The 27,255-nt window shown below is 41.1% G+C and overlaps 1 protein-coding gene across 2 annotated transcripts in view; it reads right to left on the bottom strand.

The window, feature by feature from the left end:
- LOC109852752 (cadherin-87A) overlaps window positions 1–27,255 on the bottom strand; it is a 191,421-nt gene that overhangs the window by 88,488 nt on the left and 75,678 nt on the right. For both annotated transcript variants that reach the window (XM_020424203.1, XM_020424204.1), the window contains exon 4: window positions 1,745–1,800. In XM_020424203.1, the coding sequence (XP_020279792.1) occupies window positions 1,745–1,800 (56 nt within the window). The remainder of the gene's footprint in view (window positions 1–1,744; window positions 1,801–27,255) is intronic.

Below are 27,255 nucleotides of genomic sequence, written 5' to 3'. Positions count from 1 at the left end.
AACGCGGCTTATGAATAAGAAGAGCGATGAAAAAAAAACCTCCGCGAGAAGCTCGCGAGAACGAAAAAAAAAACGCAACAAAGTGGAATGTAATATCCTGAAATTTAGCAAATAAACTGGAAATGACGGCGAGCCATAGAAACGTCGAATTTCGCAGCGAAATGAGCACGCGCGCGGTGCTCTCTCGCGCTGCATTACCTGCAATCAGCGTTAAGTCGCCATTGTGTACATATATATATATATACGTACATATATATTTGTAACCGGTAAGAAACGCAAGGACAATGTGTTGGAGAAAGATGAAGAAACGGGGAGAGGAACCCTTGCGTTTTCTCCGAGGGAAACCATTTCTTGGCTTCCTCGAGATACGGAGATGAGAGGAGTTGGATTGCGAGCGGAACGGTTTAGAGAAAAGGATGAGAGCGGATGGAAACACACGAGAGGAAGACAAAGAGAGAGAGAGAAAGAGACGAAGGCAGAGAAGATAGAGAGGCAGTTCGCTAGAAGCTTCCTGTGTTCCCCGCCGGAAAGAGGAAACGCCTTTCCTCCGTTTCTACACTCTCGCACCTAGCCGCCATCCCTTCGTGCCTTCTCCTCGTATCGCCGCGCTACTTCGTTCTCGTTCACGAGATATTTAAATAGTCATCCCTCGGCTCGAATGAACAACTTCACATATGCGACTCGCCGTAATATTTTCAGAAAACGTTTTCCGTCTTCTCGTAATGTGCGCTACCGAGAGAATTTCAGAAAATATATTTTATATAAAGCATATGTTTCTTTCCGCGCGCGCGTGTGTGTGTGTGTGTGTGTGTATTAATTTCAAGTCATATTTAAACATTGCGGAAAATTTGGCCACCTTTGGTAGCCGAATTGGAAAGGCAACCGCACGGAAATGCGGGAGATTCGAATTCGACTGCTAACCAAGGTGTGTTTTTCGCAATGAAAATTTTATATTTCATGGAAAGGTAAATTGAATATTTCACAGATATGTGATGCAAAGCAAGCATCCTGTGCGAATTTTTAAATTAAATTTGATTCGAATTCCCACGTGTGTATTAATTTACACGTTTGAAAAAGAAAATTTTACATTTAAAAAAAAGCAAATAAATATATGTATGTACATCCGGTTTATATTGACTTTAATATTTAGTTGTACATTTTCATAATCTTTTAAATTGTTGTATATTTATTAATACAAATGCATGAAAATGCAGTACTTTCTGAATGTTTTCCAAGAAACGAGCTTCGCGCGCAAATCTCGCTCTATTGAGTTGTTCAGAAATTACGTGGCGTTTTTTTGCGAATTAAATTATCGCATTTTAACTTCAATAAATGCTCATATGCGGCGCTGTCCGATGTTTTTAGTGTATCTGCGCGATTGTTTTGTGTCTCAGACATGCTGCCTGTTGGAAATCGCTACGAACTTTCCGAATCTAATCCAATGACTTCGGGTGCATTTTGCGCATTTCACTTTCCGAATCTACAAAAGTAGAAAATCGCACGAAGGATGCGCGCTCTCGGAGTCTTCCTCGTATAACAGATGAGTTAACAGAAGTGAAATAAAATTCTCTTCAGCAACGAGAGCGTCGTCATCCGGCGGTTATAGAGCGTCGTGCACGTGCTTCGTGGGATGAAACGAAACGTCACGAAACATGATCCTTAGCGGGAGCGCGACGTGTGCTCCGTTGAATAAATTCAATGAGGACGAGTATTACCTACGAGTACAAGTGGCAGACAGACTTACCGGTGCAGGTAACCAAAAGACAAATCGCCAGTAGAACCGCTCGCTTCCTGGGCAACCTGCAAGCAGAGGAAGAGGCCGGTGATTATTGATTGAGCTTTCTGGCCAATGGAGAGAAAGAGAAAGAGAGAGAGAGAGAGAGAGAGACGACGGATCGGGGCGGGAAGGATAACGCTCGGCTTCAACGACAACGGCTATCAGACTCGCGATTACACGGATTAATCTTGCGTCACGCCACGCGCGCGCTGGAACGTTTAATTAATTGTTCATTTACGGATATCTCTCAGTCGAAAACGGTCTTTTGAAGAATTAATTAATTACCGAGAGTCGAGCACCCTTCCCGACTCTAAAACTTATCAAGTTTATTCTCCATTGTCTTTCTTTTTTTTATTTAAATTTTGTTAACAGAGCTATACGCATTTCTATAGTTTCTTTTTTTTTTCAAGAATGATAAGTGTCGCGAGAGCGAATCGATTGTAGATGAATAGACAACTGCATTAAAACTGCAGATTGTGCGCCACATCAAAATATCTTGACTGGTGACGTGACCCAGTAACAGGCAGTAACTACAAGTTAAAAATAAAGTATCAAACAACGATGACATTTTTAGAAAAATACCATCGCGTCAACGCGAACGTTAAAAAATCTCGTCTCTCGCGGTTGACACGTTTTAAAAACACGACATGCGCAATTTTTCATACGGTTAGAAACAGAGATTGCCGTTGTTACAATCGACGAAATTCGACATAGTTTCGCCAACAAAATTACTCCGCCTAAATAAGTAACACGACACGAGTGTAAATTCGGCCAGAAACTTCAACTTAATCAAATTAGGTCAAAACGAGATGTGGAACATTGGTTCTGACAACCGAAGTGGTATATAGTTGCCAAAATAATCGTAAATTCAGAGAGAATGGTCGTTGAGATGAGTCGCCAGAAGCTCGCAAGACAACTTCCATATCTTTATTTTGGCGCATTCAACTATCTACTCGTTTCAGACTCGTAATAATTAAAACCGGTTAATATTACATTAAATAACGAATATTATAACGTAGATGTAGAAGTCAGAAGCTGCGATTTAAGTCTCACGTTACGACCATTTGAGTAATTATAACAATATACATTTATTATATATTTTATCCTTCAAACGGTTTTTTGACATCTTTTATCCGCAAACCAGAGTTTTTTTATGTCTCACTGTATTTTTCTTTATGTTACGGTTATAGAAAGATTCTGAAAAAATTTATGTAAATCTTCAAACTTTCTACTTTATAGATCAATCAAAATATTTTAGAAAAACTTACTTTTAAGTTTAAATAATTTTTTAATAAACAAAGTAACTCGAGTGTAGTACCTCGAAATGTGTAGTTTCGTTTACAAAATCGTAGCTTTCCAAGAAATTGATCGAATTGAAAAAAGTGCTTAAGTTGAAGATAAAGATTGCAGCTTTTATAAAAAAAGAGTATGCTGTTGCATTTTATTATTATATGGATTTTGGATTTTTTAATTTCGGATTTTTACAATTAAAAATAATATAGAGTATCCGCACCATCGCTTCTTACGCGCTCATTGGCTCACATTCATTAATTAATAATTTAATACATATATTGCGAAGTTTGCAAACTAATAATTTTTTGATTCAGTTTGGCCCAATCTACTTTCACTTCGTCAAAATATATTTTGATATATTCATACTTGCTCATTTTAATTAACAAATTTCTTTTCTTGTTCTTTTATTTATTTTCTCTTTGGTCAGTTTTTCTTTTACTTTTAGTTTTGTAAATCTCAAGACACATCCGAACATCCGACTACTAGCAGTAGTTTCGTCTATTAGATCTACAACTTTTGTTACTCCTGTTTTTATTTCTTATTTACGTATATGTATTGCACTTGAAAATGATATTATAAATACATACATTTTCTTTGTAAAATGTGAATTCAAAATGATAAATATTCAATAGCATAATGGTACAATGAATATTTACGGTAATAAGTCTGAAGGCAGCTTGGTCGAGTTCAAAGCTACCATTGAACAAAAGAGACGATACGATATTTTCTTCGATGAAAGAAGAATTCTTCTTATTCAAAACATTTCTCCGAGAAAACTTTTTCAACTGTCGCTCTCGCAGTGAAGGTGTTACCTCATCTTGAGTGAAACAAATTTTACGGAAAGAATTGACAGGATTTTCAAATTATTCAAAAGAATTATTTACTATATACAGTAAAACAATTTAATTATATCGCACAAAAGTAATTAATACCACCAGTAGAAAACAAATTCCCGATTTGTAATCCGGAATTCCGATGTGTTAATTCCAAAACGTTTCAGTATTTTGGAAAGCTTCGTTTTCGAGCGACTAGTCAAATTGCTTGTTTTCCTCGCGAAATTACAATAACGTCGAGCAATTCCATCCGGAGAAGCAGCGACGATCGAGGGGTGAATCCCGGTGACATTCGCCATTACCCGGGCGGCTCGGGGTTGACCATAGATATGCGTCGTCGGTACATGCGTCTGTTACATAGCGCGATCTCGATTACATAAGACCGCCGCCACTCCGATACGGACATCTCTCCCGACATAACGATAAACAGTCTTGGGTTAATTGGTATCGACTTCTGTATATCGAGCAACGACAGAAAGAAAAAAAACAAACGGGCAACAAGTTCGCGAGCAGTTTCGATAAACTCTTGAAGAAATGTGCAATCCGTGCAAAAAAAACTTTTGCACAGAATGTCTCTCTCTCTCTCTCTCCATTTTGCGAAGCATTATTGCAATGAAAAACATTCATAGTCTTACTTTTAGAAGAAAAGAGTTGTGAGTGCATCCTCTCGTCTCTTCTTCTACGCGAGGCGAGTTGTTATGCGAATTTTACAGAAATCTATTTACTTTAGTCAGATGTCTTTAAAAACCAGATTTAAATGTCACAGTACTCGCCAACACACGGAGAAACGGAACAAAGCATGACCGTCTTACAAACTATATAATACACATATGAAAGATGTCAGAAATAGCGCATGAAAATCAAACTCAAAAAATAAAAAGAAGAAGAAATGAAACTTTACTTTAGTCACGTGTTGTTTTTCCACTCCTCTCTGTCACGTGTTTTTCCACTTCTCCCTCTCACTATTTTTCAAGTTTAATTTTCTCATGCTTTTTATTTTTAATACCTCTCATTATATTTATATTATATGGCTTGTAAGACGAGCATGCTTTGTTTCGTTTCTCTGTGTGTTGGCGAGTACTGTGACATTTCAATCCGGTTTTTAATCTTACAGTTAAAAGTTCTAGTTATTTATTTAGTTTTTATTTATATTTGTTATTTAGTTATTTATTTATGTATTTAGTACATTTCTCATAGTTTTATTAATTCACACTACCTCGTGACAAACTCGAAAGCAAATGGGATATTTTCGTAATATCGGCACATGCGCGTCGCGTCACCTTCGAAGTCGAGCCCCTTCAATTACATTGATAGCGGATTCGAATTAGCATCACTTACGAGAGGGTATAATCGCTGCGGGAATTAATACCGCAAACGTTTGCACGCGGCCATCTTAGCGTCGCCTTGATGGCGTCGCATTAAGTCAAATAGATATCTCATTAAAGCGTGCGCAGAGAACCGCAATTTAAAGGATCGCCCCACGTGAAAGGTGCACACGTAACCACGTGACAATCGGCACACACGTACGATCTCTCTCGGCCGCGCGATAATCGTTATAATCGTGATAAATACGGACGCGACTTCCCGTCCTGCCGTTTGTTTTTCCCGTTAATCGTTTTAATCGTTGTACCACTCCCCTCTTCACCTCCGCCTTCCTCGCCCCCACGCCCCGACACCATTATCCGCAGCATGGAGTTATATAGAGATAACATTTGCGCGGGAGATAACACTGCAACGTTCAGAGAGTGACGTTTCCATTATCTGCTACATGCACCCCGCGGAGCAATGTCGGCATTCACGGAGTGCCGACTCAAAATATGACGACGCTTCTCAATGTTACCGAGGAACGAGATGTAAGGGAGAGGATAAAGATAGGCGCGCGCGTGCAGCGACACAATGAGAGGAGCTTGGGTTTTGATCGTAATAAATAATTATTAAATAATATTCTAATTATTTAACTAAGTATTAGGATCGATACGATTCGCCAATATACTGGATGCACGTACAAACATATCCGTATATTTTTTTCAACGAAGTTGTAAGTATATACGGCTCTGGTAAATATAAACTAAATAAAAAAAATATTAGGATAAGACTTCGAGCTATATGCTACAAAGCAAAGTGATACAAAGCATTTTATACATCTTATAATTTTAGAATTGTTTTCTATGTGTATTAATTTACGTGCAAAAAGTATATTTCGCACATATATCTAGCGTATGACTCTCAAAGTCCTATTATCTTCACTTACTTTTTATATCTGAAATGTGTAAATTAATATCTGAAGATTCGAATTAAATTTAAGTCAAAGACATTTGAAAAATACATATATATACAGTTACACATATAAAAAAAATATATTTGCACATCCAGCATATTGGCTCGTACCCTAATATTTATTGTTAGTTGAACATTTTCACGAGTTTTATAAATTCGTTTTATTTATTTCGCGATTAAAATCGTAAAAAAAACTATTTATTTAATAATTATTTGCTTGATTATTTATTTCGGTCCTAACAATTCGAAACGCTCGTCTCTTCGCGCAGGAACGATTATTCGCGGATGTTTATAAATTAACTCGTTAATTATTGCGAAACTCGCAAAACGGCAAAGGATTTTTCAACTCGGGCACAGCCCGCTTTAATTGCTCGCGAGAGATGATGACGGTCATTATCAGACACCCTGTATACACACGTATATTATGTGTGTGTGTGTGTAAATATACGCACGCGCTTCTCCAAGATAATGAGGGACTGTTTTGATCACGACGCAATCAATGACAAATAAGCCACGATAGATAGACAGTTCGTCAGCCGTAGTGACAGCGATTGCGCCGCGCTAACGATCATTGTGTTTGATCGTTATTGCGTCAGACGTCTATGCGCGCCACAAACGCGGAAGTCGTTAATAACGCAGTAATTTAATCACCGTCGTGATTCGATTTGGTGCGTTATATACGCGTTTATTACCTTGAACGACAACTTCCCGATGGATACAATGTCACGACGACGTTACACATCACAAACGCGGATACAGTCGAGAACCGTTTTTTTAATCCCCACTTTCTTCTCGCTCGAATTTCTCTCTTCGTCGCAAAGTATCTCGCGTTCGCTAACGACATCATTGTTTTTTTGTACTCGTTACAAATACATCGCGATGTTCCTCGCAAGATCAATCTCGCAAGAGATATCGCGTCGCGTTTTTTTCTCCTCTTCCCCCCCCCCACGATGAGCAATCTCCCCCACATTCGATACTGATAAATTATAGAATTCAATCTTGCGGAGGATCGCGCGCGAGCAGTTTCGAATCCCCGCAAATGCCGCGCGTTAATCGATTGACGCGGAACATCGCAGCTACATTAGCACTTTGTTGCGCAAACGAGACAGTCACTTGCCGCGCGCATTCACACCATCGTGCGCACACCACCGTTACGGTATAACCGTTAGCAGCGTGAGCACGGGGAGGCGCGACCTCGCGCGCAACCCTTCCTATCTCGGAATCGCGCTTGGCGACGTGCACACATACACAGCTACGTGATCCCGAAGATATACGGTGCAACATATTACTAGTTTGACCCGCTTAATATTGTGTATCACTCAAAATACAAGCTCTAAATGCGTATGTGAGCAAAACGCGAAAGACATTTTGCGCTTAAAAGAGACGTTTCAATCGTAAACCTGTAAATCCCGGACATGTCTGAGCGATTTTTGAAAATGAGAAAATCTTATTAACCCGAGATAGTAGTCGCGCCGTTTATTTTTTGCGCAACTAGTCACCTGGAGTTGTGTTTTACAACTCCAAGTTCTAAAAGTTTACAACTTTTAAAATCATTGTTATTCACCGCCTGTTGTTAATTAAGCCCCGTGAACTTTTACAGAGTTTTCGCAACGTTTTAACCGATAAGAAAATCGCGTCAGACACAAATGTCCCGGATTTACAGAATATACGTATTAAAAACAAAACGTTGATAAAAATAGGATTAATTTAATTTGAATTTATCTAGTGTTTTTTTTCGTCGAATTTTTATTATCGCGCTCGATCAAGTTGTTATCAGATTAGTGGCGAAAATGTCAGTTTCGCGAACTGACTTGACTGACTGCTCCACATTTCGCGCGAATCTGTGTGCGAAAATGTGTGTGTGTGCGCTGAATATTATACATTCGCGAAAGTTAAACGAACTTACATATCGATCGTGCATCAATTATTAACGATTCGGCTGTCCGAAGCACAGGCGAAATTGGATTAATCGCGACTGTCGCAGGATGGAAGAGAGATAAGTGTCTCGCGCAGGCACTTTCGGTGCCGTTATTGAAGCTGATCGGAAATTTATGCAAGTCCGCGAGCTGAAGTTTAACGCGTTGAGCTCGACTTCGTCGTGACTGCGTTCCAATGATGCATCGTCCCCTCTGACGACGTAGACTGGAGACACAATTTGATGCAACTCGGGTAGGTTATATTGAAATAACTCGCGCAACTCATACGCCGCGCGCGCATTTCTTTATGAAACTACAGAGTACGGGCACACTCGTGTGCAAACAAATTTTGCGATAAATAAGATATTCTGTTGACATACCGTATTTTCTTTTTCTCTGTCTCTCGTTTCAAATGCACACATGTTTCATGTTAACACATTGCGGACGGATGACGAGATATCTCGCGTTTCGCATTTCAGCGTCAGAGACCGGCGGTGTTGACGAGATACCTATATCACGCGTTCAAAGTGACAATGATTTTTAACTACTGACAAAGACCACATAACTTAAAAAATATAATAAATATATATACGACTCTATTAATTGTTATTACGAATAAAATCAAGAAATAGGGTTTTGAGAGCCATACGCCAAATATATATGCGAAATAATTTTAAATAAAAATGATAAAACTAAAATAAACTTTACATAAAAAATAGGACTTTTGTGTGTGTATATCCATACGCTGGATGTACGTACAAAATATATTATTTTTAACGTGTAAATTAATACACGTTAAAAAGAAAATTATTGTATTGTTGAAATATATTTTTTTTAACGTAACAAAATTAATACATATTAAAATTAATACACATTTATATATATACGTTCTATATGTAACTTAACACACGTAGAAAATTCGAAAAACAATTCTAAAATTCATGTAAGATGCTACTTTGCATCGTACATTCAATAAATTACCCATTTAATTTACCAATAAAATTTGAAAGATAAAATTTAAAATTATTTGACGCAGAAACATAACTGGTTAATAAAATTTCCGCAATTTGTTAAAAGTTGTTGACTGATACGTTTTATATTAGTGAAAAAATCTTTTTCGACCAGCTTTTAATGAATATTATTACAAAAATGATTATTCGATTTATGTAATATTTATTCACGCGTTAAAAAATTACATTAAAATTATACGGATTAAAAAAAAAAAACAAGTTAGTTAACAGTTGGGGGAAAACCTGAAATGGAGAAGATTATTATTAATGTATCGCGATTAATAACCGGATTACATATAGCTACTAATAATGATTAATAAGATACATAATTCAGTACATTTCTCTCTTTCTCTCTCTATCTCTCCATTAGCGAAGTAATTAATATCAACGACAACGAGTGATATAACGATTTGCCGTTGCCAAGAGGGACGTAATATAACGCACCGGGCGCATTTTAGCGCACAACAAGAGCGCAAATATGCCACCAACGTTGCATACGAAGAAGATGCCATGCGACAGAGAACCGCTTGTTAACACCGCGCTGCAGTAAACAGCCCGCATAGCGGGTGTTATGTCGCGCCATAACCCAGTTTTCCTTCCGAGCGTGCGCGTTTAATAATGCGCCACGTTAATTGCATCAATTATTAACATCTCGTGGCCGGCCGGTTGGCACAAATTATATTAACATTGTCACCGTGACACGCGCGCGCACGCACACGGGGGCACGTTCTAAAACTGTTGGGAGACATTAGCGAATTATGCGCGTATGTCCTCGTAATTACCTTGCAGTCCTCCAACTCGCACTCGTCCTCTGTGAGTTTTTTGCATAACACGTGATTACGTTACGCGTCAACTTTCGTCTGTACGCGTTCCTGCGGAAGCGCGTATTACTCCAGTGTAGTCTCTTAGTTATTACCACGGGGACGTTATTTTGGCCAAGGGAGATATTGAAAAGTTTTACGCCCCGTTTATCTTAATCGCGGCGCTCGGGAGCCGCAGGTCTCCTCGTGCATTTCTCGACTTATCGAAAGGGCTGGCGCGCTGCGCCGTATATTATATTAATGACCACATTGTAAATTGACAAGCGACGTTTATTCTCTCTCGTAACGCCCCGGCAGTCAACGAACGAGCGCGTGCATCAATTAGTCGACGTTAAACACACCGCGTACGGCTGCGACGGCGGAGGACTACCCGAGAGTGCCTGCGGATCGTTCCGTTTACTTATCGATGCAGCTGCATCGGCGAACAGAAGCGTACGTGGCGCCCAAGTTGGTTCATACTCCGAACGGGGAACAGACAGCTTTAATAAAGTTCAACGTAGATTGTGTATATACCAGGGGAGACGCCGTATAATACGCGCGAGCGACGCTGCCCAAGTAACGCGAGCTTTCATTACTCAGGTGGATGGGCGGCAAAGCCCATATATAGTATATATATATACGAGCGATGACACCAAATTGCGGTCCGCAAGTACACAAGACTGTCCCTCGCGGGCTACTCCCCGGAAATTACCCGCCCAGAAGCTGCGGCAAATTATTTCGCAATAATCCGACTCGGAAGTCTTTTTCTTTTTTTTTTTGTTTTTGCGCAATTCTTTTGCGGCTCTTTGCGCCGACAACGCGCGCGACTTTAATCCCTCAAAATTCGAACCGTATAATCCCCTGGTTTTTTTTTTTTTTTTTGCTCCCGCTACGTTACCTGCCGCTTTTTTTCTTCCGTAGAAAACAAAATGCGATGAACGTTACGTCGTATGAAATCCCCGTCCGAAATATTTTCCCGCGTTTTTACGGTTCGAATTATTTTCCGTCGATGCGATCGCGTCGTCGTCAAGCACTTCGCCTTCTATAGACACGCGGCGAAGCGTGGCCGAAACAATAAGCGTCGTTCTTTCTTACTAACGAATAGAGCGAATAAAACAACAATTCGGAAAAAATATTAAACTTCTGAATAAATAAATTAAGAAACAATCCAACTATCTCCCTATAAGTAATTATAAAACCAGTAAAAAAAAACAAATTTTATCATAAGTCTTAAAGTAAAATTTAATTCCTGAACTTTGAGCAATTTTTAAAAATGAAATATCTTTCGGCATATTTTTTTAGAAAAAAAATTTTTTTAATATCAAAAATGTTATTTTCTTAATTTAGATGTTGAATAAAGCTCCATGAATTTTTCGTACAGATGTTTTGCAACGTTGTGACCGATAAAAAATCGCGTCGGACATAAATGTCAGAGTTTACAGGATCGGAGTTAAAAAATAACTCACTTACATCATACAACTCAATTCTCTCCGTAAAATTGTGCGAAATCGATCAACACAGATATCAAAATTATATTTTCCAACTCGTACAATCTGCGACGGTTTTGAGCTGGAGCGTTGTCAAAAATCACCGTCCACTTTGGCGAGCTGTCGCGCAAACGTCACGTGCGACAATGAGTCGCGTTTGACATTTGTTCTTCTCGAAGGACGAAACTTGTCAACGCCTACCACTACTGCCGCGTCGTTTCGGATACTCAACCGTCCCACGTGTATTCTCCAACAAACACGTTTGCAACTCGTAAAATCCGAGATGGGCGTAACGTCGTCCGAGAGAGCGCGTCCTCGTTACGGATTACATTGCGATTTGAGTTTCGTCAAATTCTTGGTATGTTACGAGAAGATCCTTTCATCCTCGCACGGTTGGGGTCCGCGCCGCATCAAACAGATTAAATTAAGAATACACAGAAGCGCTCGGAAATTCATGTATTCCTTTCCATTGCGACCGACGACAGGAGCGTAATTTGCCGTTCCTTAATTAACTTATCCCCGGGACAACGACAACGACGACGTCGTCGGGAACGCGCGCCGCCCGTGAGAGAGATGAGCGTGCGTCCCGCGACGGCGCCGACGTATTGTTAGCAACTTTCCCCGCGAAATGAGCATGTTTAATAAAGTGCACGTGGCGCGCGTTGATTGCACAAATTATTAAACGAGACACACTCCGAGCGACGATGCGCACACCGGTTTCGTATCGAAACACACACACATTCCGCATATAATTCTCACGGATATACGTTTCGCACGCGTACCCACGTGAGATGCACGAGATGTCCTTCTAACGAGTTTCTTTCCGCGCGCGGAAATGATCTCGCGCCATATCTCGGTGTATAAATCCGCGCGTATATCCGACATCAACGCAACGATGTTCGTTCGCGAGATTTTCTTGAAAATCGAGCGCGAGGTTTCAAACAAAACAGACGAGCGCGTCCAATTGTGCGGAACGGACCGTGTCACTCACGATTAACCTCATCGAACCGTACATTCGCTCGCCGGCGCGCAGTTTTTTTTTCTCCGGGTAACACGCGCGCGGCTAAATAAAGTAGAGAAGTTCACCTTTCGGTTCGTTCACCTTTTGCGCGATAGACATTTAGATTCCGAACCCACCGAAACTCCATTCCACCCTTTATTTTCTTCACCGGGGGAAGTGAGTACCTTTTTGCTTATCTCGTCGCGGAAAAACGAGATTATCGAAGCGATTTAACAACCGCCGATTTACCGCGCACTGCTTACTCGGGGCGAGTGTTACATTAATCAGGTTAAAGGGTTCTATTCGGCGCGCGAGAAGAGAAGTTGGACTTTATCGATGACTTTATCGGGATAATCGAACGGAATCGAGCGCGCGCGCTCGCGCAGCCTTGACGAAGTGCCGAGCCAGCCCATCAAGCGACGAGCCTGACGAAGTGACTATTTCCGATGCCGTACGTCGGCCGCATAAATCAGAACCGGAGGAGCCAGCCAATTTGATATCCGTAAAAATTGCGGCTCTTTTCTGTGCGTGAGGAGAAAGAGACCGGTATATTCTCGAAAGAGAATACGGTATTGTTCGCGTATATGGCGCGCGATAGTTGCCCTCCGAGAACAAAGAATTCGGGTATATAGTCGTCATCGAGCGTAATGGTAGTGCAGATCGATAACAGTAAAAGTTTAAGTGCCGTAAAAAAGAGAAACCAAAATTGTCGTTTCCGTGATTATCATTGGCGGAGCAATTGAAAAATATTTCGAAAAATGCCGAAAAAAGAAAATAAACATAAAATATAAAGATATCGGAAACGAGACAACTTTTAATTTATATGCTGCAAAAATAATACATTCCACATAAAATATGTAAACAAATATTATAAAAATATTATAAAACATGTAAAAATATATTCTGTATATTTTATAAATATAATTTTATTTTCTTCTACACAAAAATAAATAAATACAATAAGTAAAAAGTTACTTTCTAATCTAACTTTGCGGTTACGAGGCAATAACTAACAGTAAAAAAAGATGTGCCGTTAATTCTCTTCGTAATTTCCATTCTCTTATCTCTGAGCATGTCCACCGGGTGTAATTTTTGAAAGACTTCGCTGCTGGAACGCGATACTTCGCCTCGGCATCAAATGTACACGGATTCAGATTTCGGATATATGTACGTATTTGATCCTATATCCCTGGTGACCGGTCGCGCTCAGTCACGTCGTAGGAAATTAAATGTCAGATCGCGTCGCGATATTACGCGCCGTTCGTTTTAAGCCTTAGGTTCCTCTTCTCTCCTCCCCGTGGTGAATTATGTGAACGCGTCCGAATGCGTCGCATTCAGCGAAATATTGAGATTGAATTTTTGAGACGCACAATCACTTGATATAAGAATGGTCGCGGAAACGCAGACTGTTCGCCGGAAAACCGAATTGCCCACATCGATTTTCACAAACTTCGAAACTGCCCGAAGGCGGAATCCAACGGGATTTTATCATTATTCAGCGTAAACAAATTACGGAGCTTTTTTTTTTTTTTTTAAAAAAAAACATCTCTTTCGTGTACTAATTAGTTCTGTTACACACACCTCGCTCGTTAATTAAATCAAACTTTAAGCTTTTGCTGAATTGTTTAAACAAGTTTTAAAACTTGAACGATTAACGAGCGGATAAAAGTTGAAGATGTAAAATGAGACTCGTTGAACTTGCGCGAGTTGCTTTATCGCATTTACGTGCCCGTACTTACGGTCTGACATCATCTTGCGCTTACGTAGTTTCGGGATCGACGAAAGAATAAACACTTTCGCGCGTTTTATTTTGCTTCGGTATTGCCTTTCCTCTCTCGAGAAAAGAGAGACGTTGTCAGAAGAGGAAAGACGATATAACTAGGGAGATATAACTCGTCGCTTCTTCTTTTTCGTTGTATACGTCGATATACTGCGAGAGCGTATTTCGTCAGTAAGTATCGCAGTTCATTAGAGCGTCGTTCGGTCCTTTTTTATTTCGTCCTGTCTCTCGCTGCTTCTTCGTTAGAGCGAAGAGCTGCAGGTATATAACATGATCCCGCCCCGTGTAACTCGTCCCTTCTACCATGAACTCCTGCTCACAAATTGCGACTTGATAATGCGTTCTTTTTTGCACAACGTCGAGATGTTCCGCGACCGCGCTAATTGCCGCAAAAAAATACGCCGCGCCGCGCGCAATGTTCTTTCAGCTCCAACGAAATACTAGAGATCAAAGGGACCTAATGCGGAGAATTAAGTCTCGGGGCCCAGCTTTCCCCCCGGTTAATTTTATAGACAGACGGTTCTCGAGCTGACGCTTAATTGATGGAATTTATATATATAAAAAAAATAAATAAATAAATAAAAAATCACAGACGGTGTTTCAGCACAAAACGATTATTTGCGTTTTCCAGAGAGAAAAGAAAAGAAAGATTCTACCGGATATATAATAATATTTACCCACTGGTGCGTAATTGAACTTTAGCAAGAGAGAAGATTGCTGCGATGGAAGAAAACAAAAAGAATTCTCTGACACGTTACATTGTTCGGCAAGGCATCGATAACCAAGATTTCTTTTAAATAATCGGTATATGCGCAATATGACTTTTGTGCAAACATAATTCTGGACAATCGGAATATGTGCAGTGTAATTCATGTGTAAACGGAATCTGTGCAAACGAGATCTAGGCAAACGGGATCTAGGCAAACAAAACAAAAGTGCAACCGTCGATCTGCGCAAAAGAAATCTTGGCTATTCCCTTGCTCCAGTGAAATAACCCGCGCCCGCGGAATTACGTCGATTACATCAAGTTTACACGCGCGAGCCAAACGCACGTTTTTAAGACACGCCGCGCATTTCTTCCCTTTTACGCGAGATTGCTTTATCGCGTCTGCGAAAAAATATACGAAATAATTCACCCGGGCGATGTCGCGCCCGCCGATCCCGAGCGAGTATCGCGCTCGGTATCGGGAACTTCGGTTCGCTTTATAAAATTTTGCAACACACATCGCCGAAACTTTCTGCGCGCAGCACAAGAGAGAAAGAAGTTACACGCCCGAGAGTACGCGGAGAGATTCGGGGTTTGTGCTATCTGAGGACAAGATATAGCGGCGTCTCGAGAAGAGAAGTTATATGGATAAAAGAAGAAAAAAAAACACACAGCGTAAACTTATATACACTTGGTGCGACAAAAACGAGACCTTTTATATCCCCCTCGAACGAGAAAAGACTTATATCCTCGGGAACACAAACGTGACGTTGTGTATTTGTAAGAGAATCCATATCTGACGATGAGAGTTGAATAATGGCACGAAATAGAAGTTCGTTCGTCCTCTCTGAAATTTCCAAAATAAAATTCGTCATCAACGACAAAGAGATCAGATTTTAAGAATATCTTTTTTATCCGAAATATTATCTGATCGTTTTCCGAAATATTTTTCACAATTTTTACATTTGTTTTTTTACATTTCTATTACGACGAGAGACACTTTTATTACGCGTTTTTGTAACGCGAGAGAATAAAAAAAAAAGACCGCACGGGGATATTAAGTCCAGATCCAGAATTGATGATCTCATTAGGCAGACACAGCCCCGAGAGGTTCGCAGAGGTAATAGAAAATGGAGGGAAGGTCAGCGAGTATTAGAGAGAGAGAGAGAGAGAAAGGAAGAGTAACAGATACAACGGCGAATAAGGGTGGACGCATCCGAGGTACTCGGTCGACCCTTATCACGCTCGGCAGTAAATCTGCAGCGCTCCGGCTTTAATCTCTTTTAAATAGTAATTAATACGTTCGAGTTATCGCGGACGCAACCGATGTAATTTAGAGACGCGCGGCCTGTACAAATCCCGGCTCCCGATGGAGCGCGTTCTCGCTCGTGAAACTCGCGAGAAATCGTAATCTGAGCCACTTCGCGTTTTACACGTTTCTTTCTCGGTTCGTCGTTTCCTTCGAAGTTTTGTGTTTCGAAGGAGCTGAAATTGTTTTTTTTTTTTTTTTTTTTTTTTTTTTTTTTTTTTTTTTTTGTTTCCGCGGCGAGACGAGGTTTCAGAAGACGAGAAGCAAAATACAAGTTGGGACAAATAATCATCGATACGTGGCGTGTGTGTGTCGCGAAGAAAAATCGAAAACGTGACGCGTCGCGTTTTATCGAAGCACGTATATGAAACGAGATGTGTTACGCGGAAAATTTGTTTCTCCGCGGAAATCACAAACCAAGAAGCCGAACAAACGCGGCGTTGTTCCGTGCGGGCCCGACGCGACGTTTCGCGCGCTATAACATTCGACGATATATCGAAAAAGAAAATATCGAGAGAAACAGAGAGGAAAAGAGAGAGAGAGAGAGAGACCGACCGAATTGCCAAGTTCGCGAAGTCACGGAAACCCTTTCCGCAAAACGCTCTCTCTCACGACCGCAATTGACTTTGAGCGGAAAGGGGGTCCGCGCCGCGGATTCGTTTCCGTTTACAAAGGGCAAACCCCCGGATACTTATGCTTTTATCAATGCTGCCGGCGCTCCTTTCAGAGTGAGATTTCGCCTCGGCTTTCGCAAACGCAAGTGGCTGCACAAACCGCACTCCAAAGCCGGTAATTATGCATTGACTGCTTAATGGATACGGCGCAGGCAAGCGCCGAGCCAGCCAGCCACGCAACTCGCACGAGCTTTTCGTGTGAGAAACTTGGCTTGGGATACGTGTATTCGTGCTTCCGATTCCGCCGTGTTTGCGCGTAACGAAATTATTGCCACAATCACGCCACGACGAGAAAACGAGAACGTGTTGCACCGATAAGTCCTTCGACACAATGTGCGGAATCTCTCTTTTGATCGCGTTTAAAAAATACAAACTAAAAATATAAAAAACACAGCGTTCTCTCGCGAGTTCATTTTCAATCTCTGACAACGTATCGCGCGCGTATAAATTTTTCCGTCGTTCTCCGGCGGCGAAGAAACTCACGGAAAAGAACCGTCGGCCGAGCGTATTACCGAACCCGGACTGTATTACATGTATATTGCATCTTTTAAATTCTGTTGAGAAATCAAACGAGCGCGAGAACGTCCCCTTTGAAAAGCGGTATAGCAGTTTGGACTTGGCAAATGGTACATAGTTGATGCCCGTATAATTTCTCGAGATTCGGTCGGGAGCGAGCGGCGCATATTTTGCGCGAAAAAAAAACTTTTACAAATGCCCACGGGGTCGTGTGCTCTCTCGCGCGGAAAACTTCACGTTACGCCACTCAGCTCCAACTGTTGTTACGGAATTATCAGCTTGTTCGCGTAGAGCCCAAAGTGTCCTTAAAATTTATGCAAAAAATAAAATAAAAAAAAAAAGAAACTTTCATTAACGAGTTAGTTTCTTTCTCGCGCGCTCTCGCTCACTGGAAATCGAAAATACGAGAAGAGAGATAACGCGTGTTAAAAGTTCAAGTTTCTTCTTTCCGGGATAAATGCGCGCAGTCGCGTTATTTCACGACCGCGCCGAAGCGAGTCCGGCAACTGCAATTCGCAATGTATACCCGACGCGCAGAGCACCGCATCTTCCCGCGGGGCATTTTCCCGCATTTCCTGAGGGAAAAGGAAAGAGAGAGAGAGAGAGAGAGAGAAACGCGAGCGAGAGATTAATTGGCACGCGATTTAACGACCTCGACCTCTTCTTCGCGTGTGTGCGCGCGCGCGACCGCGAGCTAATTATTCTCCGCCTACATTCTGCGCGCTCCGAGGTCGGCCCGTTCAAATTTCGTGGTCGTGAAGAACGGGACGACGAGTAGCAGTCCGGGCCATCACGTGCCCTCTTCGTTTCCCTCCCCCTTCTCCTTCTCTCTTTTCACGTCGCAGGTGTTAATTAGCAGTTTCGTGCCGTCCGGCTTAATTGAGTGCGATACGAATTGCAGCGAGTCCCCGCGCTCTATTCAAAAAGGTTTTTTTTTAACCGGCTTTTATTCTCGTCTTCGCTCTTTCTTCCTTTATTATTATTATTATTATTATTATTATTATTATGTTAAATGTTAGACAAACTTCATTACGTACTTGCATACTTACTTCAAGTGACATTACATGTTTCCCCGGAATAGTTAATGAAAATAAAACGTTTCAGGTGGTAATTTTCTGTTTTATTAACGCGAGAGTTGGTTTTCAGCACAATTTCTTTTTTTTTTATTTCTCCCGCTGGAGAAAAGCAGAATTAAAATATTAGATCGTTTTTTCGATAATTTTTGCCTCCTCGTTATAAGATGCTCGAAATATCCGCCTCAGTTGATGTGTGCGCGCGGTGCGCGGCTAATGGAATTGCAATGTTCCACGGTCGTAATGAAGCGACCCGAACCGCACAGCGGTCCTTGCTCGCACATAACGCAAGCGTTACATTGGAAACATCAAACGCGGCGTGTGGTAGCGGCAGATATCGAAAATGGATATTACATTTTCGAATGTCGGAGGCGGATGTTAAACGACGAAAACGAATCGGAAACGTTCCGATGATCAGGGAAACGTTGCAATCCCCCCCGAAGACGCAACCTCCGCGGCAAAGCTTGACAACGCGGTCTCTGATTAAAAACAAATAAAAGCAGATACATTATGACATCTCAATGACAAAATTTCTCAGTTGTTTTCTGTTCGAATAAAGCGAGAGTGATAAATATCCGCGCGATACTTGCGTGCGTGCGTGCGTGCCAAGTTCGTGCGGCGAATCGAACTCGCGTAATTTTGATTTCCGAGAATGCGGCCTGTCAGTCGGTCAGGATAGATCGCATCGAAAAGTTTCACACGCCTAGGGACGAAATATCCCATTTCGAACTAATTCCGCATGTACAAATCCAATCTGCGGCCGAATAAAAACTGCCACGATTGCGCCGCAGTGGCAGCGCGCGCGGCGTATCCCGCGCGCGTTGACGTATCGCCTTACGGTAAGTGCAATTCGTTTCGATCACTTCGATATATCGCTCGCGATAATGGCACCGCCACCGACGAGAGAGATTTATCGATCGGCTATCATTTTTCAAGCAAAATGGAAAGAACGTAACCACCTATCTATAATATATCGGTAGGCTAATGTACGGGGAAGGAAGGCAATTGATAAGCGCCCGAAACGACAGCGACATTAGTGTCGCATTGCTGCTGTAGTTGACAAGTTTATCCGTTAAGCCTGTTAATAAAAAAAAAAAAAATTACTATCTGACAATGAAAATCAATATTTCATTATCACCAACTGTTCTAAAAAAACATAATGTTCTTCAAAATTTATATACAATGAAGTTTAACATAACATTTAACACATGTATAACATTTAACATTATAAAATAAATAGGAAGAAGGCAATACAAATAAGTGCTGGGTGTATTTGTATATTTTTTAGTTCTTCCTATTTTTATTTTAATCCAGATAGTCACTAAAAAAGATCCTAATGTATGTGTATAAAACGTCGTATTGCCTTCTTCCTATTTATTTTAAACTTTTACGAGTATATTAATAATAATAATAATAATAATAATAATAATAATTAAAACACACGAGAAGGCTCACATAGTGTCAAACTAGAAAAGAAATATATTCGACCAACGTGAGCCAATGTGCCAGATGTTAATGCGAATAATATATTTTATTTATTTAAACGTGTAAATTATTACGTGTATAATAATTTCAACTTGAATTTCAATTTGAAAATTCATCTTGGATGCTTGTGGTTTGCATCACATGTAGATGAAATCCCTCTCATAGAAATTAAAAAACCTATTGCTTAAAAAGACATCTTGAAGTCAAATTTCGGATCTTCCGCATTCCGCGCGAGCGTTTTCCTAATTCTTTCCCGATAACAATAATAATATTAGAGAAGAACAAACGACAAACGATGGCTCATCGTCCTTTCGGGTACTTGTCAATCAGACCCCTCACATAGGTTGTTTCAGCTGATAAGCACGATTTCGATAAATGTCGAACCGAACTGTTTTGTAAAGCAATACACGCAATATCTCGAAAATGAAGAAAATCGTGAGATGATAAGAGAGAGAGAGAGAGAGAGAGAGAGAGAGAGAGAGAAAACGAGAAGGGAGAAGGGAAGCCGTTCCTGGACTAATTACAGCGTGTACGCGCGATCGATCGACGCGATATTGTTACGGCACGTCGCACGTGCGGAATTTCCGTATGCGGGGCCATGTACTCGGTGCTAGTTATGTAAAGCAGACACCGCCGTGGCACACAAAGGGGAAGCTACGAAAGTCTCTGACACGTCCGGTGCAGCAGAGCGCGTACCACATCGTATCGTCTCACGCGCGTTGTATTGCGCGCTTTGTAACACGGTTCGTGCGATTTGCATGCGAATTCGGGCAAAAGTCACCGCGGGGCTTGTTGATGATGATGACGATGACGAGAAGCGGCGGCAGCGCGATACTGTGGTGGTAGTCGGAAGGGAACGTCGTGTCATCCACGTGGATGACATTCCAGACCTCCCAGACAGAGATAACCGGTTTCCGTTTCCCGCGAGCTTCCTGCGAGCCTCGCGACGAATGACAGATAATCCACCGCGCGCCTGATGTATAACGGGACCAGAGAGGCGGTGTCCCTCGAGAGATAGAGATGTCAAAGTGAATCCCCGGGCCAAGTTACACAGCGGAGGATTTGCCGCCGCAAAGACTACATCGACAAAGACGGAACTCTCCGCGCGCTCGCCGCAACTACAGGAAGTTAAGCCGAAAAACATGGAAACCCGTGGGTAACACCAAATCCACAGGAGAACGACCCAACTTTCGGCGGGATCAGCGGCTCCCTTTCCAACTTGATGCGGTGTTTCCGGGCGTGTTTGACACACGAACGGATGGACCTCGGGATCTCGATGAATCGATCGGTCGTTTCGACGATGGGAAACGAGGAGCCGAACGACAAACGAATGTCATCTCGGCCGAAAGCGGCAACATTTTCGAAAATATAAAATTACTCGGTAAAATGGACGAGATATCAATTTTGATGTTGTCATATTATTAAATATCCGTTTTACAATGTAACGGCAAACATATTTACGGGTACGCGATATGATGTTGCAAATGAATGATTGAACGCGCAATTTTAACATTAGCATGGCCAAACATCGCGCGGATGATAATTACTGAATTACATTAATGCGCTATCATAAATGATGCAAATTCTGACGGATAAAATTGACACAAGCAAACAATAATTAAAAATATGATTTAACGCGCGATAAATATTATATACATTATGTGAAAATCCGTTCGTAAACAAATTTTCTCGTGGCTTGCGATATTTCCGCTTAAATTCAATCCTTGAGTGAGAATATTAAAAGCTGCCGCCGGGTGCATCGTGTTGACGTATCAGCTTGTCGAAAATGCCGTCATCGTTTACGTTCACAAACGGAAAGCGGATGTATAACGATATGATCCCTGATGTATACACATATACACACACACACACACACGTCTTGCAATATGTGATCTTGATCTTATCATCTTGTGATCTTACAAGAGATCTCGATTTAATCGAGAATTGGAGTTCTAGCTTGAAGATTATTTTTCTTACAACAAAAATATTCCGTTAAATATGAACTAAATAAAAAAAATAAGACTTTGAGAGCCGTACACCGGATGTACGAGACCTTTTTGCAATAGGATTTTTTACATTTCACCGGAGAGTTACATACTGTAATTTAAATGTTAAATAAAGATAATTTATACATGCAAGGTAAAATAGAATCTTATATCAAGTTTGCGATTGTTTTTCACTTCGAATTTTCTATGTATCTATATATACTTTACACGTTACAAATATAATTCTCGCATGACACTCTCATTGATCAATTCTATTTCTTGTATAAGATTATATCTTGCTGTAATTTTAGTACGTAAAAAGATAATTTTTTTCAATACTTGATCTGCAAAAATTTTGTAGATTAATTGTACGTCACTAAAGTTCCCAATTTTGTAGTTGTCAATTAATTCTAAACTCCTGAATTTGTTTCAGAGCAATTATTGAAAATTTATTTTAAAAACTACTTAGTGGAGATATTTCTACCGTTTTTTAAGACACGTGACTAAAGCAAACTCACGTGTTGTTTTTCCTCTCTTTTCTGTTGGGGAAAACATTTGTCGAAGCGATCGGTATTGTCGGAGGTGTTGCCGGCGCGAAACGCTGTCGCGAAGCATTACTGTCTATCGTGCCTCTTGATTCTCTCTTTCCTTCTCTAACTCGCACTTTTCGTCTTTTTTTCTTTTTTCTTCTTTCAACGCACTTGTACACTTGTATGCCATTTGTTAGCAAGCATACGAACATACACACATTTTGATCGCAGGACAACGATAATAACAACGTTTTTGAAAATACTTTATTGTCGCGTATCTCCAAATCAAAAGCACAAACAAAAAAACGCAAGAATACGTTTTTTTTTTTTTTTAAATATTTTATTCTGAAGCGATTAAAACTAAATCGAAATTAATCGGTTCAGTCGTGTTTTTGAGATATTGCCTCATGAAAGTCTCTTCACTTCTCAATCGCATGAATTTCTCGTAAAAGAGACACCACCGTGCCTCTTGATTTACACGTGTGAAAGACATATTTCGCACATCGAGCGTTTGGATTTTAATGGCCTTCTCCTAGCAATGTGATATCAAAGAGAGATCTTGTACGAATGCCAGTTAATATTATTTTTCTTTTTGGCGTAATCAGTATACCATCTGATATCCCCATTTTGCTTTTCTTTTTTGAAAGACGATGTATAAAATACGTTTTTAAATATATAACTGCGAGATATATATGAAGAACCGGGTAACCGTGTGCTTGCCGCTTAAATGCGCGATATAAATACAGGACGAGCGAATTAAAAGAACGCCAGAGCAGAGACTTGAAGGAAAGCGACGAAGGAAAATTCTTCTGCAGTATATCTTTTTGCACCGTCGCGCACTGAGCTGCGCGCTTCCTGGTCCATGGGTGTATCTTGCTCCGTATTTTTCAAAAGCGCAACAAAAAAAAAAAAAAAAAAAGAAAAGAAAAGGAAAAACGTGAACGCTCTCGCATTAGGACGAGTCACTTGCTTTTGCGCGCGTGCATTTTCCGAAACCGTACATTAAAACCAACTATAAATCCCCGACCTGGATTCAAGCTCCGCTCGCAAATTGCCACGAACAAACGATGCTGCCGTCCATTTGCGCGCCTCGATAAAATTTCGCGGCTGCGACGACGCGTGAATAAAAAATAGACAGAAAGAACAAAGAGAGAAAAGTGATTTTTAGATTACAACGCTGCAATAATTGTAAAAAAAATCTCAAAGCTAATCGGTCGTAAATTACTCAAAGGATAACAGTATAAGATTCTGAGCAAAGTGGTACACAATGAGTGAACAAAAACACTGGGGAAGAAGAAAAACGGGGAGGCGACCATTTCTCGTCACTGCGAATAAAAGCGTGTGCGCGCGCTGAGTGATTTCAGAGCCGGGAGAGTGTAATTTAATCTAGCATAGAATATTCACAGGACCATCGGCACGCACGTTCGCCGCCGACCGTGTGTATTTACCAAGTCCCCGTGTGCCTGTATACACGCACGCAGAGAAATGGTGTGCGCGAGTGTACACGTGTGTACACGCGCGCGAAACTGGCAGGCAACCGGCAGAGTCCACGAGCCGCCGTGTGCCGACTCACCAGGTAACCAAGCGCGGCGTTTCCGGTTCGAGTGCGCCATGGAATTTGCGGGACCCGGGATGATATTCGGAGGATCCGCGCCTCCCGCCGCTCATCCGCCCTCCCTCGTCTATCTCACCGATCTCAACCCGTTACGCGCGCACGAATTTAATCCGCCGGGAATTTCCCGAGAGCAAACCAGACGTCCCGAGTGCACCTTTGAACTTGGGCGCGCTTCCAGCGATTATCGACGCCCGCGATCGCAAACGGAGAGAAGAGGGGCCGTTCAAATCCACTCGATCAAAACACGATAAACGCGCGCGTTGCCGATCCCATATGCGGGTCGTGTACGCGGGGAAAGGATAAACGAAGTTACAGCCTCCCCTATGTCCTCTTCTGCAAAGAGAGATATCGAATTGGCCATTTCGACGATCTTCCACTTTAATTTCAAGGTTTAAATTAAATACGTCGAATTATTCGCGGTTGCGAATTCCACTTTTTTTCAGTTAATTTTGCTAACAGCCGCTTTTCTCTCTTCTTTCCTGTTTTTGTTACCTTCGCGATTTCCATTTACGGGGGAGACGAGCGTCTTGGCCGACGTGACAAAACTGTTAAAATTATTAGGTCGTTCCCGTAAAAGTTTTTGTACACTTGGCCATTAAATCGCGTGACTAGAAACAGTGAGATTTATGAAACCACTTTAGGTGCGGTATGGTATAACGTAGAGCTTCGGCCCAGTCGTTCTCCAAAGTTTTATCCGACTCGAACACATTTTACGAGGTTTAGCGTTAAACGTTCGGGACTGAGCGCCGTTAAACAGCGAGCGGATGGAGAGCTTCGTAAATTGCGAAATTTATATTATTTTACACGTCAGAGACGGAACTCTCGGGAAATTCGCAATTCGAAATCAGATCCAGAATAAAGGAGACGAGGAAACATCTTTCTCTCGCGAGTCGAGCGATCGGACATTCGACGAAATCGCCGGCGAGTCATCCGTTCTCGAAAGAGCGAAAGACTGAGGTATAAGGGTTTAATGAAGCGTGACGATTAATGTAAAAGCCAGAGGGAGCAATCGAACTGTAGAATTTAACGGTCTACTTCGTATCGAATCTATCGACTCGACTACTTTATTCGCTTAAAACGTTAACTTTTGCTTCGTTAACATTCGGCCCGAAAACGAACGAAACGAAAAAATGTTCCCGCGCGTTCAGGGGAAAATTTATTCTTACACCCTACTGATAAACAGCACAATAAAATACATTTTTCTAAATCGAGAAATAAAACTTTGAGAATTATACGCTGAATGTACGTGCACAATATATTTTGAAAGCGTAAAAGAATCAAAACAGATACATCGAAAATTCGAATCAAACAACAATTCAAAAATTCATATACGAAGCGAAGAGTATTGACATTTTATACGAATTATTATTTGACTCGAATTTTCTATATGTAACAATTTACAAATAAAAAACTATACTTGTTTAAACATATATTTTAAATTTATTTTATTTTCATGTAAAAAGCAAAGTAGCATCTTTTGTGAATTTTAGAATTGTTGTTCGAATTCGAATTTTCCATGTGTATTAATTTTTGCGTTAAAAATACATTTATCGCAAATTTGTTTTATTCACATAAGCAAAACATTTTATATGAATTTTAGAATGTTAATTTTAGAATTGTTAATCAAATTTTCTATATGCGCTACTGAATTATAATTTACACGTTAAAAAAAATATTACGCACGTACATCTAGCGTAAAGGTCTAGAAGTCCTATTTTTTTATTCATTTTATACTTAATAGAGTAATAATAAAATACATTTGTTAGAAATTTTATTCTGCTTTCACGCATATAATTATAGTCAAATACAAGAAAAGAGCGAGTCGGTCTATCCCTTTGTTATTTCCGTCAAAGTAACAGTCGCGACGTCGCTCTTTGAAGGGCTCGCAAGGATAACTTTAAGCTTCGCAACTGAATTTCGTTATAATGACGAAAAGTTAGTCCGTCAGGTTTCCCTCTCTACTCCTTCTCTCTCCCATCCCTCTCTATATTATCGGAGTTTCATATTAGCGGGCGAAGTTTCTCTGCTTCGCAGATTATCGAAGCCGGATACAATCCCCGCGCTAACGGAATTTAACACCGTGGCCAGATTGTTGTTGTACGAGGTGTTCGCATCCAATCCAGACGAATGAAAATACCGCGCGAGTACATCGCGAATAAGCCCAACAAAATCCGAATCCAATTTGTAGACAAAATCAATTTTTGCTCGGTTTATCAAAGTATTTTACGCGAATACATTTTCTCCTCTGTATCTCCTTTTGTCCCCCGCTTGCGTCGACATTAGCAATTAGAGACCCGCGAATTGATATTCTCCCATCTTCCCATCCCGACGTAAATAACAGTTTCCTACAGCCGGAGACGCTCGCAACCTCCTTGTAATAATCAATGCTGCAAATTCGCATGCGACTGCGTTAAGGATTAACATTCACGCCCACGTACGCCGGGCGCGTCTTCAACGACGTGCACATCCACATTCGACGCGTCTCGTTTCCGTTTCTGTCTGTGCGCTAATTGTGAAGTAATAGACAGACTTGGTTCCGCGCACGCGGAAGGGCGGCAGGGAGAAGGAAAGAGGGAGGGGCGAGTACGTTCGGCAAGAAACAAGGCGCATTAAGCGTAAACCGCGCGGTAACATTCCGCCCATCTTCGCGCATGTAACTGGGGAAGTTGCGGAATGAGTTGGCGGAGAAACTGCGAGGGGAAGGAAATGTTAGATTACGTACAAAACACACGCGCAAGGCTTGCGAATTAAGGCGCCGTTGAAGAAATGAGAACTGCTGTACGTACAACGATACCTTTCCTCCTCGCCCGTCTCGCTCTTTCGCTTAATCACGCGATTCGTTAGCTTCGCTCGGATCGCGAATCGCGGATACTCCGCCCGACGACGATGCAAAAGCATTTTTTTCTTGACAAATTTGCTTAATTAACAACATATAATTACAGAAAATTAATATTTATAGTGAAATCAAAACTTTTTGATAAAAGAGACACACCGCATCGGATGATTTCGAAAAGGTACGCAATACGCTCGGAACTTTTTTTTTCAAGTGGAATTTCAATTAGACTGCGATAACGCAATTTTAATCAAAACTTTGATCACGTTTCCAATTAATTTATTTATTGTAGCAACGTTTACGTTTTACGTGCGCAATCGCAAACACGAATATTATTTTATGCGATGTCACGTACG

This window comes from Pseudomyrmex gracilis, unplaced genomic scaffold (genome assembly GCF_002006095.1).
Source record: "Pseudomyrmex gracilis isolate BER0280 unplaced genomic scaffold, ASM200609v1 scaffold_35, whole genome shotgun sequence".
Taxonomy (NCBI): domain Eukaryota; kingdom Metazoa; phylum Arthropoda; class Insecta; order Hymenoptera; family Formicidae; genus Pseudomyrmex; species Pseudomyrmex gracilis.
Note: the sequence above shows the minus strand (reverse complement) of the source record. Positions and strands in the feature narration are given on the sequence as shown.